Here is a 10,587-nt window from a genome sequence, read left to right as displayed (position 1 = left end):
TTTGTTCAGATGAAGACAGTAATACTCTTCAACAGCAGTGAGAATCAGACGGTCTGACCTTCAGCAAACTGCCGTCTTCAGTCTGTGAGCCTTTATAAGATCTCTTCTGTTTGCCGCTGCTGATGTTGATCACTCTGCACACACACACACACACACACACACACACACACACACACACACACACACTCGTGAACACAGGACTCGTCCTCATTTCGTCACTGGATGATTCGCGTTCTCACCTGACGCTGCGGTCCTGACAGCCGACGGCTGCGTACTTGCATGTGGGATCCACGTCCATGTCATTGGGAGTCGTTTTCCGAACCACATGATGTGTCCGTTTGAAGGCGGTTCCTCTGATGGTCTAAACAAATAGGGTTATTATAATTAACTAAAACTATAACCATAAAAAACAACAACAAAAAAAAAAAAAAAAAAAAAAAACAAACAAACGTATTTTAAGCTAGTTTAAATCACTGCTGCTGAATGAGCTTTGAAGTTCCCCTCTTATGCTATTTTAGAGATTCCTACATCAGGATCATACATCTAGGGTAAAAATACCTATAATGCTCCTTTCACAAGATGTAATATCAGTCTCTGGTGTCTCCAGAATGTGTGTGTGAAGTTTCAGCTCAAAATCCCCCACAGATCATTTATTATAGCTTGTCAAATTTGCCCCTATTTGGGTGTGAGCAAAAACACGCCGTTTTTGTGTGTGTCCCTTTAAATGCAAATGAGCTCCGCTTTCCAGAAGAGGGCGGAGCTTTAACAGCTCAACAACAACAAAGCTGGAGAATCTCACGCAGCCAAAATGATGAAAGTGTTCAGCCTTACATTGTTCAAACCGGAGTCGACACTGATGGAGAGACTCAGGAAGAAGTTACAACTTTTAGACGTTTCTGAATGGTTAGTGGATAAATTGATGTAGTTGCTGTGGAGTTGATTCAACTCATCCACTAGCATGTGCCGTCATGTTCATCTTTTGTGTTGAATTGACCCTCGTTTGTGAAGCAGTCCGGCGTAAAATGACGGCATGACAACAACACTCGACTACAACAACTCTTCCTCTTCTCTAAAGCAGCCCAACATGGCCCCGCCCCCTTTGTTGAGTGTTCTCGGGGGCGGGGTTTATGTAAATTTTAGGCTGATGTCACTAACCCAGGAAGAAGCTCGTTGTAGTCCTTAAACAGAATTATGTAAAAGAATCTCTCTCTCTTTGCACTGAACTTTGAGTGTCGTAACAGACGTCTAATCATAAATCAACCCCCCCTTTAATTCTCTCATAATATCCACTGCAGCATCAGCTCTTTTCTCTCAGTGTCTGAAACGCTTCCATCAAAGATTCGCTCTCTCTAAACCCCGCCTCTCTGAGAGCTGCTCTGCTCTGATTGGTCAGAAACCAAACGCTCATTATCATATCTGAATATTCACAGTGATTCGAACAGTAACGGTTTCACCGTATCAATCTCAGCAGAAACAGCGTCTTCTCGACATGAACAACACGAACCAAACTCTTCCAGTCTCAGATACAACTACAGTGATTGAGGGCGGAGCAAAGAGACGCTGTTCAGCCAATGAGGACCAGAGGTGGACATTATGCAAATTAGTTACAAACCTACATGGGTTCAGCAGGAAGTGAGACTGAATTACTGACGACTCGTTTCAGTTCAGAATCACTTTGATGTTTGCAGATCTTTACATTCACGATCATCTCCATCACACACTGCAGGAAAGGGAATATCCTGAAAGCGTGACTCACCCTGTGTGCGGTGCGGATGTACACGCTCTTATCCGCTCCGCAGCTGATGATCCTCAACTTCCCATCACTGGCTGCAGACGGACATGAGATGATCAGGTCACAGATCTGTGTGTGTGTCTCATTACCAGAAACTCAAAACATTTTTCATCTTAATTGTAAAGTCACTGACTCCAGACCTGCTGCTACTCGTACAAATTTTGAATATGCAATCAAGTCTCAGAGATGACTGGATGTTTGACCTGCACACATATTCTCTAACGGGACTCTGGGAATAATAACGGGACTCTCACCAGCGAAGCGGACGGACGTGACGGAGGACGAGTGCTCGTCCAGCGTCTGAAGCAGACCGTAGTCTTCCTCGACCTCCAGCACGTGGATCAGCCGGTCTCGACTCGCTGTGGCCAGCAGATTCATGCCTGTTGAACACACACAGTGTCACACACACACACACACACACACACACACACACACACACACACACACACACAGTCACGTCTGCAGGGAAAACACTCAGGTCTGGGAACGATCGGACGCACACCTGTGTCAGGTTTGGAGTATTCCAGACACAAGATCTCAGAGTCATGTGCTTCAGCCTTCACCATCTCCTTCATACACGTCAGATCATGAATCCTGCAACCATGACATCATCATAATTTATTTTACATAAAATAAATATTAAATTAATTATAAAAATAATTAAATACTAATTACATAATGTAATAAATAAAATAAATAATCAGTAATAATTAAACAATTAAATAAGAAATGAAAAATGTAATTGTTTGATTAACTTATTAATACAAATTAATTAATTAATCATTAAACAAAATATTAAATATAAATAAATGGTTTAATAAATAAAACAATAATTGCATTAAAGGCAGGGTAGGCAAAAAAATGTATAAAAAACTTTTTTTCAAAATTTGTTTAAACTTTATTTATATATCAATACATAATTAAAATGTAAGTACTCTGAAAAAGAAAGTATAAAAATCGAGTGTCTGTAGACCTCTCACGACTGTTTTAAAGACAGCTCATTATTTCCATTCACTCCACCCCCTCCCTTCTGGGCTCCTTCCAAAGCCACGCCCCCAAAACGCATGAACGTGTGACTCCGACCACTGAGCTGGAAGACGCATTATTTACCTGAGACGAGCGGAGAGGAAGGAGCACAGTGCATGTAGTGACATCATGTCAGAATCACATGTAATAAAAATAACTTTATAATTATGAAGATAAACAAACAAGATTTTAGTACTCACTATCAAGCCAGCATATTGATATTGGTAAAGTTTAAAATATATATTTTTTGATTCGCTAACGAGTTAGTTATCTATAAGGCAAAGCTAAAAACAGGTTGCATGATACACGTTTTTCCATTACCATCATTTACACTGTGATGAAGATGAATTTCGTGTAAGATTCATAACATATACGTTGTTCTACAGATCAACAGAGTAACATACACTCAAATATCAACTCACAACTGCATTGCAGACACAAAATAATAACACACACATACAACAAAGTGTGTACGACACACACAGATACAAGATAGAGACATCAGTAAACATAGGTAGAGAATATAAAAACAAAACAAAGGCGAAAAAAAACGTGCAGGTAAACTTACAGGTGAACATGGTAAAAGAGTTAGACAGAGGGTAAAATTATGCACAATTCAACACTATAGCTATCATTATTTATCGTCTCTACTACGGCTCGCTAAGTAATGTTATGTTAGCTATATTACGCAGCTACGTGTGCTAATGACACATGCTTCATGAAAAAATAAACAAAAAAATATGTATGATCAAAATACAAAAAGAAAGATTTACCTGTCCAGCAGAAATAAAGCCATCAAGGAGTCACTTTTCAGCCCCTTGAGTTCCCTCAGTTCTCGCCATCGCTGGAAAGCCACGCCGATATTAACTCGCGTTTTATTTCTTTGTTTATCCAAAGACTTTTTGTTCATTGCCTTTTCTTGTACTGTTACTGTCTTCCTTTTTTTGCCTGGTTTGCCTTCACTAACTGCATAGGCCGATACTGTGAATTTAGCTTGCTGTTTCTCTGCCATTGTTTTGGTATTCCTAGGATCCGTGCCTCTTGGATTCCCCAAATCAAACGTGCGCGCGCAAGTGGGCAGGTCATGTGTGGCAAAAGGGTGGTTGCCATGGTTGCGAGAGAGTGACAGCCGCCTAAGCCAATCCTATGTTTCGTCCCGGATGGAAATAATGAGCTGTGTTTAATACAGATTAAACGGTCTAGAGTCACTCGATTTTTATACTCTTTTTACCAGAGTTCTTACATTTTAATTATGCATGTATATATATAGAAAGTTTAAACAAATTTGGAACAAAATTTCTTACCTACCCTGCCTTTAAATAATTCATTATTTTTTAATAAATTATTAAATAATTTTATAATACTTTTTTATAATACTGATTAAATTAATTTAATTAATTTTAATAATTTTAATTAATCAAAGAACAAATAAATTATTTAATCAACCAATTATTATTAAATAAATAATACCAAAATAAAAGTATATATATAAAAATAAAAAATAAATGCCTAAACAAAAAAATAATAATTAATGCATTATTATTTAATAAATAAAAAATAAATGATAAAATAAATAAATAATTAAATTAATTAATTAAATAAATAAAGTATATATATTAAAAGCATGTAAACATCATTAAGTTTTTTGCACAGTGACATTGTTTTCATGACAGCTCGTCACATGATCATCCGTACCTCAGTGTGCCGTTTCTGTCTCCGGACGCCAGGTGTCTCCCATCCGGACTGACGCAGATGGATCTGATGCCGCTCCGGCTGTCGGCGCTTGAGCTCTCGGGCTTCTCCGAGCCGCTGACCGCAGTTCCCTCCACGTCCAGCAGGGCGGCGGTGTTGTCGTCCATGTAGAGGACGTGATGAAGATCCTGAGAGAGTTGGAGTCACTTCATCACTCGTCATCAAACCCTCGATACGACATCAGCGTTCAGAGACTTACGCTGCTCAACACGTTAGCGCGGCGAACGCCGTCCGAGCTCCAGAAACGCACAGTGCTGTCAGAAGAGCAGCTGAGGAACAGATCAGAGGAGCCGAGAGCCGTCTGGGAGCCGTCGGCGTCTGTGGGAAACATCTGGAACAGAGTTCGGACAGCTGACCACATATCATGTGTGTACAGTCACAGAAAATCTGCTCAGAGAGTCTCTTCTGCTCACCGAGACTGCGTTTATTTGATCAAAAACACAGTAAAACAGTATTATTATAATGTAAATCAGCTGTTTTCTATGTGAATATACAGTAAAGTGTCATTTATTCCTGAATTTTCAGCATCACTGCAGTAGATTCACCTGCAGATCCCAGACGCAGGCCGAGTGATACAGCGCCGAGTGAACTTTGCCCACTTTCTGCAGATCTCGCGCGTCCCACACGTATAAACTGTGATCGTTATACACGCAGGACAGCCAGCGGTTCACGGGGTCAAAGGTCACCGCCACAGTGTCTGGGTAGCGGGCGTCGGGCTTTCTGCTGAACAGGTGACTGAAGGACACAGAGGAGGACAGATCAGAAGCGTCTCGTCATCTCGTCTCGTGTAAATCTGTGGGATTTTTTTCATCCCATCACGTGAAACGCGACTAATTACAGACGATGATGCGTTAATCAGAGTCTCTAACGCAGGAACACGATCACATCTGATCACACTTGAACTGAATCACGTTATAAAAATCTTATTGGTCCTAAAAAGGTTTCCTGTTGATTCTAATCATGACCTGGATGTGTCAGTCATGTGTCACTGAATCACCTGGCCTGTGTGACGGTGGACACGTCGACGCCCAGATGATGCGGGCGAGGCAGAGTGCAGATGAAGCGCAGGTCCGACGGGCTGAAGACGCGCACGGTTCCGTCCGCACACGCGCAGAAGATCAGATCCTCCGTCACCGTCAGAGCGTGAGCTGAACTCGTCTGCACACAATCATGATCACGATCAACTCTCTTTCTTTCCTGCATTCACTCGTTCTCTGTAATCCTGTATAGCCCACACGGATCGGGTGCTGAAAGAGAAGAAGAGTCGGACCTGCAGACGGACCCATCGCTCCAGCACTCTCCTGCCGCTGAACTCGCACAGCAGCCCTGAGGACGTGATGCAGAAGGTGCTGTCGGACTTCGGCCCGCGTCCACACGCCACGCCACAGAAGAAGTTGTTCTGCAGCTCCCCGAGGAGCCCCGAGCGGCCCATCAGCGGCACCGGCTGCAGAGGATCATGGGACGGTTCATCAATGCATTATTGAGGGACACCGTTATCTGAACTTTCTTTAAATAACTAGGACTTATGATGATGTGCCATTATCTGAATGAGACTACTGAGGGAAAAACTATCAAAAATAAAGACCAAGTGAAAAAAAAATATATATATATATATAATAAACAATTTAAAACAAATGTGAATGTGAAAACACCACAAAATAAAAAAGTAAAAAAATAATAATGAATAAATAATCTAAAAAAAAAAAAAAAAAAAAAAAAATTAAATAAGTAAAACTAAAATAAAAAACAAACAACAAATTAAAATGTCAAACTAAATAAAAAAAACAAATAACAAGTAAATTAAGTTAAAAAAATAAAACAAAAACAAAGAAATAATATAAAAAAAGAAATAAAATAAAAACACCACAATAAAGTAAAAAAAAAAATTAAATTACATAAAAGTAAAAAATAATAATGAATAAATAATATAAAAATAAAAACAACAAAATAAATTAAATTGAAATAAAATAACTAAAAAACATAAAACAACAAATTAAATAAAGTAAGTCAAACTAAAAAAAAACAATTAAGTTAAAAATAAAACAAAATGAAACAAAAACAAATTATATAAAAAAGAAAGAAAACAAAAAACACAAAAGGTAAAGAAAAATAAATAAAACAAGTAAAAAAACAAAAAGTAAAAAATAAAATATAAAATAAAGTTAAAAACAAACAAACAACAAATTAAATAAGAAAGTAAAAATAAATAAATAAATAAAACAAAAGTAAAAAATAAATAAAATTATGTAAAAAAAAAAAAAAAATGTAAGCAACAAAATCAATGTGTAATTGCATATATTTGTAATCTTGTGCAATAAAAAGACCAATAAATCATCACAATTAGAGGTATACAGCAGAATGTGTAACGAGGATGCAAATAACACGAAAATAACATGAAAAAGAAAAATAACACGCATAAATTAACCAACATGATAAACTAGTTTAGGACAAAATGTTGGTTTTAACATTTAAGTTAGTAATTTTTTTATTAAAATTAAATATCAAAAGAATGTCAAAAACATGCATGATTTTAACTGAAAGCAGCTCCAGACGTCTAAAAGGTTAAAGGTCACGAACGCACCTCATGGGAGCGCGAGGGCTCCAGATACCAGAAGCGGACGTGTCTGTTCCCCGCGGTGACGAAGTGAGCGCTGTCCTCCGAGAACGACACCGCCGTCACCTTACTGGACACCTTGTTCGCCGCCACCAGCGCGTTCTTCTGCGGACGAGAGGAAACGCATGTAATTGAAGCTCAGGGGCGGCAGCAGGGCATGATGGGTAATCATCACGGTACCTTCCAGGCCCACACGTTGACGCTCATGTCATGCTGCGACCCCACGCTCACGATGTACTTGCTGTTGGGCGAGAACGCCACGCAGGACACGCCGTACTGGTGCTCCAGCAGCTCGCACACCTGCGTCCCTTCGGACACGTCCCACACGCGCACGGCCGGAAGATGACCGCTCTGAGGAACCACAGCGCCGTTAGCCGGAGCAACAACTGACCGGAACTGAACATGTGACTGACGGACTCTCACCTCTCCAGTGACGAGGAACCGGCCGTCTGACGAGAACGACAGCGTGCTGATGGTCTTCCTGAATATGACACAACATTCCTCATTTAAATAATTCATGCGCATAATAAAGGGGCGGGGCCTGCTTGAGTTAGTTAGTAACTGGCGGTTATGGTAAGGGGCGGGACATTTCCCAAACACCAATCACAACACACTGCTCCAGCCGACCAATCAGAGCACATTGTGCTTTTCAGAAGGAGGGGCTTCATAGAGACAGGAAGTAAACAGAACGTTACTGACAGACTGGGAAGAGAGGAGCTGCAACAATGAGGAAAATAATCAACATTCAATCTAGTAGAGCCAAAAACAACATCACGACTGTAACAGTCTTGAGATTCTCGTCACCTGGAGGAGTTGATGAGATGCTGTTGTGTGTTTTTGGCCGGGTTCAGTAACACGACGACACACCTGAATGAAACAGATCCAAGAGTTCAATCCATTTATAGGCCTAAAGCTCCGACTAATCTTTGTATTTTCAATTAAAGCTGGTTAATCGCTGTAATGCTCTTCAGAAAGAGCTTTCCTCAAACTTATCAACATAAAACACTAGAAGAGTTCATAAAAGATTGAAAAATGAAGTGAGTTTGTGTTTAAAAGAAGAACAAACATCTGCCGATGGAGTCAGAGGAATAAACTCAATCCAAAGGGAAAACAAGATGATTTCTCTGACTCCATCGGCAGATGTTTGTTCTTCTTTTAAACACTTTGCAGTGAGATCAGTGTTCATGATGTGTGTGTGTGTGTGTGTGTGTGTGTGTGTGTGTGTGTGTGTGTGTGTGTGTGCTCACCCAGCTGGATAGGCGATGGTTCCTGAACACGGGTCACATGATAAACCGCTGTTTCCTGCGGTCGTGATGCCCAGAACCTTCTCTAGAGTCACCTGAGAACAACAAGATCAAAGTAGAGATCAGTGAATTACACACACTAAACATTTATTAAACACACACATTATATATACTGTTATTTTCCTGCATTTTATTGTATGAACAGTATTTAGTGGGAAATAAAGACAGCAAGTCAGAGTGTCACTGCTGAATCAATGACATTATCATTCTTCATGAGCTCAAAGTCAACACAGGAGCATCATGGGAATGTGCTGATGTGTTTGTCAATATCATCGACTCGTCACTGTCTCATTAAAACACCACGGCACTGATGATCTCAGTAATATATAAAAACATGATAATAAAGACAGTATTGTTCTCTACACTGAACAGAGAGTAATTCAACACAGGAATGAATTATTGTTGTATTTTACTGCATTTTCTGTTGAAATTCTCATTACCGCAATGCGTCTACATAACTGAAACATAACAAAATGAAAATATACTAATGATATAAAAATGTTTTAATAGATGTTTTCAAATGACAGAAAAAAATATAATTTCATAATGTATAATAATAATAATAATAATGAAAATAAATGGCAGCAGGTGACTTCGGTAAAGTTGGTTTTATATTCGCACATCCGTATTCAATAGCCTTGTTAATCACACTATTGGACATTCACAAGTAAATATGCCATTAAAACAATACTTGCCTATTTTGATCGACTGTGAAAAATGTTGTAAGTTGACAATCGTTGGTTGTCAATATCATGTCGCTGCTTAAAATTCGCAAACATTAATTTATTGCACATTTATTGGAAAGTCTGAATTTATCAGAAGTCTGAATGTGCGAATATAAAACCAACTTTAAGTCAGCAGGTGTTGCGGTAATGAGAAAAACCAGTAAAATAAAATAAAAATGTTAAAATATATATTATTCAGAGTTTTGTGTAACTGTGTATGACTGTTAATTTTAAAAATGTGAAAATGTATTAGCTTTCCTAATGGGATTGACATTTGCAGACTGTTGCGGTAATGAGATTTTGTTTTGGAAAATGTTAAAAAAGTAACTTTTAAAATGAATGATCACTTCAGACATTGCCCTTAATGTCTAAAAGGGAAATTTGTTGATGCAAACATTTTTAAGTCTCATGTTTGTAATCTTTGAAACAATATTTTGCCAGAATCACCCTTTTGAAAGCCACTGACATCATCATCTGTGGACCAATGAATGAAAAGACAAACTAATCAGCAGATTAAACTAAAGTAAACACAAGACAATCATTGCACTGATTAAAGGACACAAACTCATCAAAACGAGCAGCGGTTTGATTCATGTTTCCTTTGATGTTTGTTACAGTGATGAAACATTTGATAATTGTAACAAACTCTTGTTTTAATATAAACTACAAACTCTGCCGCAGGTTTGAGGTGCAGCACTGATCCATTAATGAACTATTCTCTGATTCCAGCACTGATCCATTAACTAACTAACTATTCTCTGATTGTTTCTTTACCTTTCTGGACAGACTGTCTGTGAAGCGGCTTCGGCTCTTTCTCAGTCTGATGGACGGAGAGCGCAGGAGACTTTTAATGCGACTCTTGATGGTAAAAGCCTCCATGTCCTCCAGCTTCAGTCCTGCATTCACACACTCCAGTAATACTACAGTAAAGTCCAGCGAGTTCTGTTTGAATCACATCCGCGCTCTCCTGTACCTGCGCGCCGCCGCTAATCAGCGCGTCCTGCGATCTGATTGGCCTTTGAGACTCATGACGCTCCGCTGTTTACATATTCATGAGCACCTAACATCTCCATATGAAACACTTTCATTCATATTTAATTTTTTAAATACTTATCCAATTTTAAAATAAATATAATTTTTAATATTAATATAATGCAATACGTGCCTAAACGTGTAGAAACAATATAAGCACCAGTGTGCCATAAACATTCATTTGACGTTTCACTTTTAAATGCATATTCAAATAAATCACAACTGCACATTTTTGTTAAAAAATTAGGCCTTTTGTGTACATGCTTTGTTTCTAAGGTTTTCATGCATATTTAATTTTTTTTAAATATTTATATAATTTTAAAATTAAATATATATTTATAT

General features: G+C 38.7%; 1 protein-coding gene across 3 annotated transcripts in view; it reads right to left on the bottom strand.

Annotated features, from left to right (window-relative positions):
- Positions 1-10,224, bottom strand: part of LOC125278651 (mitogen-activated protein kinase-binding protein 1-like) — a 16,017-nt gene extending 5,793 nt beyond the window's left edge. For 2 of the 3 annotated variants that reach the window (XM_048207954.1, XM_048207956.1), the window contains exons 1-16: positions 9,988-10,223; positions 8,432-8,523; positions 7,989-8,051; positions 7,608-7,665; positions 7,365-7,535; positions 7,152-7,289; positions 5,841-6,014; positions 5,568-5,728; positions 5,116-5,305; positions 4,770-4,901; positions 4,514-4,698; positions 2,295-2,386; positions 2,047-2,172; positions 1,757-1,827; positions 240-361; positions 59-134 (exon numbers count right to left, since the gene is read on the bottom strand). In XM_048207954.1, the coding sequence (XP_048063911.1) occupies positions 59-134; positions 240-361; positions 1,757-1,827; positions 2,047-2,172; positions 2,295-2,386; positions 4,514-4,698; positions 4,770-4,901; positions 5,116-5,305; positions 5,568-5,728; positions 5,841-6,014; positions 7,152-7,289; positions 7,365-7,535; positions 7,608-7,665; positions 7,989-8,051; positions 8,432-8,523; positions 9,988-10,092 (1,956 nt within the window). In that variant the 5' untranslated portion in view covers positions 10,093-10,223. Of the gene's footprint in view, positions 1-58; positions 135-239; positions 362-1,756; positions 1,828-2,046; positions 2,173-2,294; positions 2,387-4,513; positions 4,699-4,769; positions 4,902-5,115; positions 5,306-5,567; positions 5,729-5,840; positions 6,015-7,151; positions 7,290-7,364; positions 7,536-7,607; positions 7,666-7,988; positions 8,052-8,431; positions 8,524-9,987 lie in introns of all 3 variants that reach the window. The other variant, XM_048207955.1, reaches the window with a different exon arrangement.
- Between the last annotated feature and the right edge of the window lie 363 nt (positions 10,225-10,587).

This window comes from Megalobrama amblycephala, linkage group LG11 (assembly GCF_018812025.1).
Source record: "Megalobrama amblycephala isolate DHTTF-2021 linkage group LG11, ASM1881202v1, whole genome shotgun sequence".
NCBI lineage: Eukaryota > Metazoa > Chordata > Actinopteri > Cypriniformes > Xenocyprididae > Megalobrama > Megalobrama amblycephala.
Note: the sequence above shows the minus strand (reverse complement) of the source record. Positions and strands in the feature narration are given on the sequence as shown.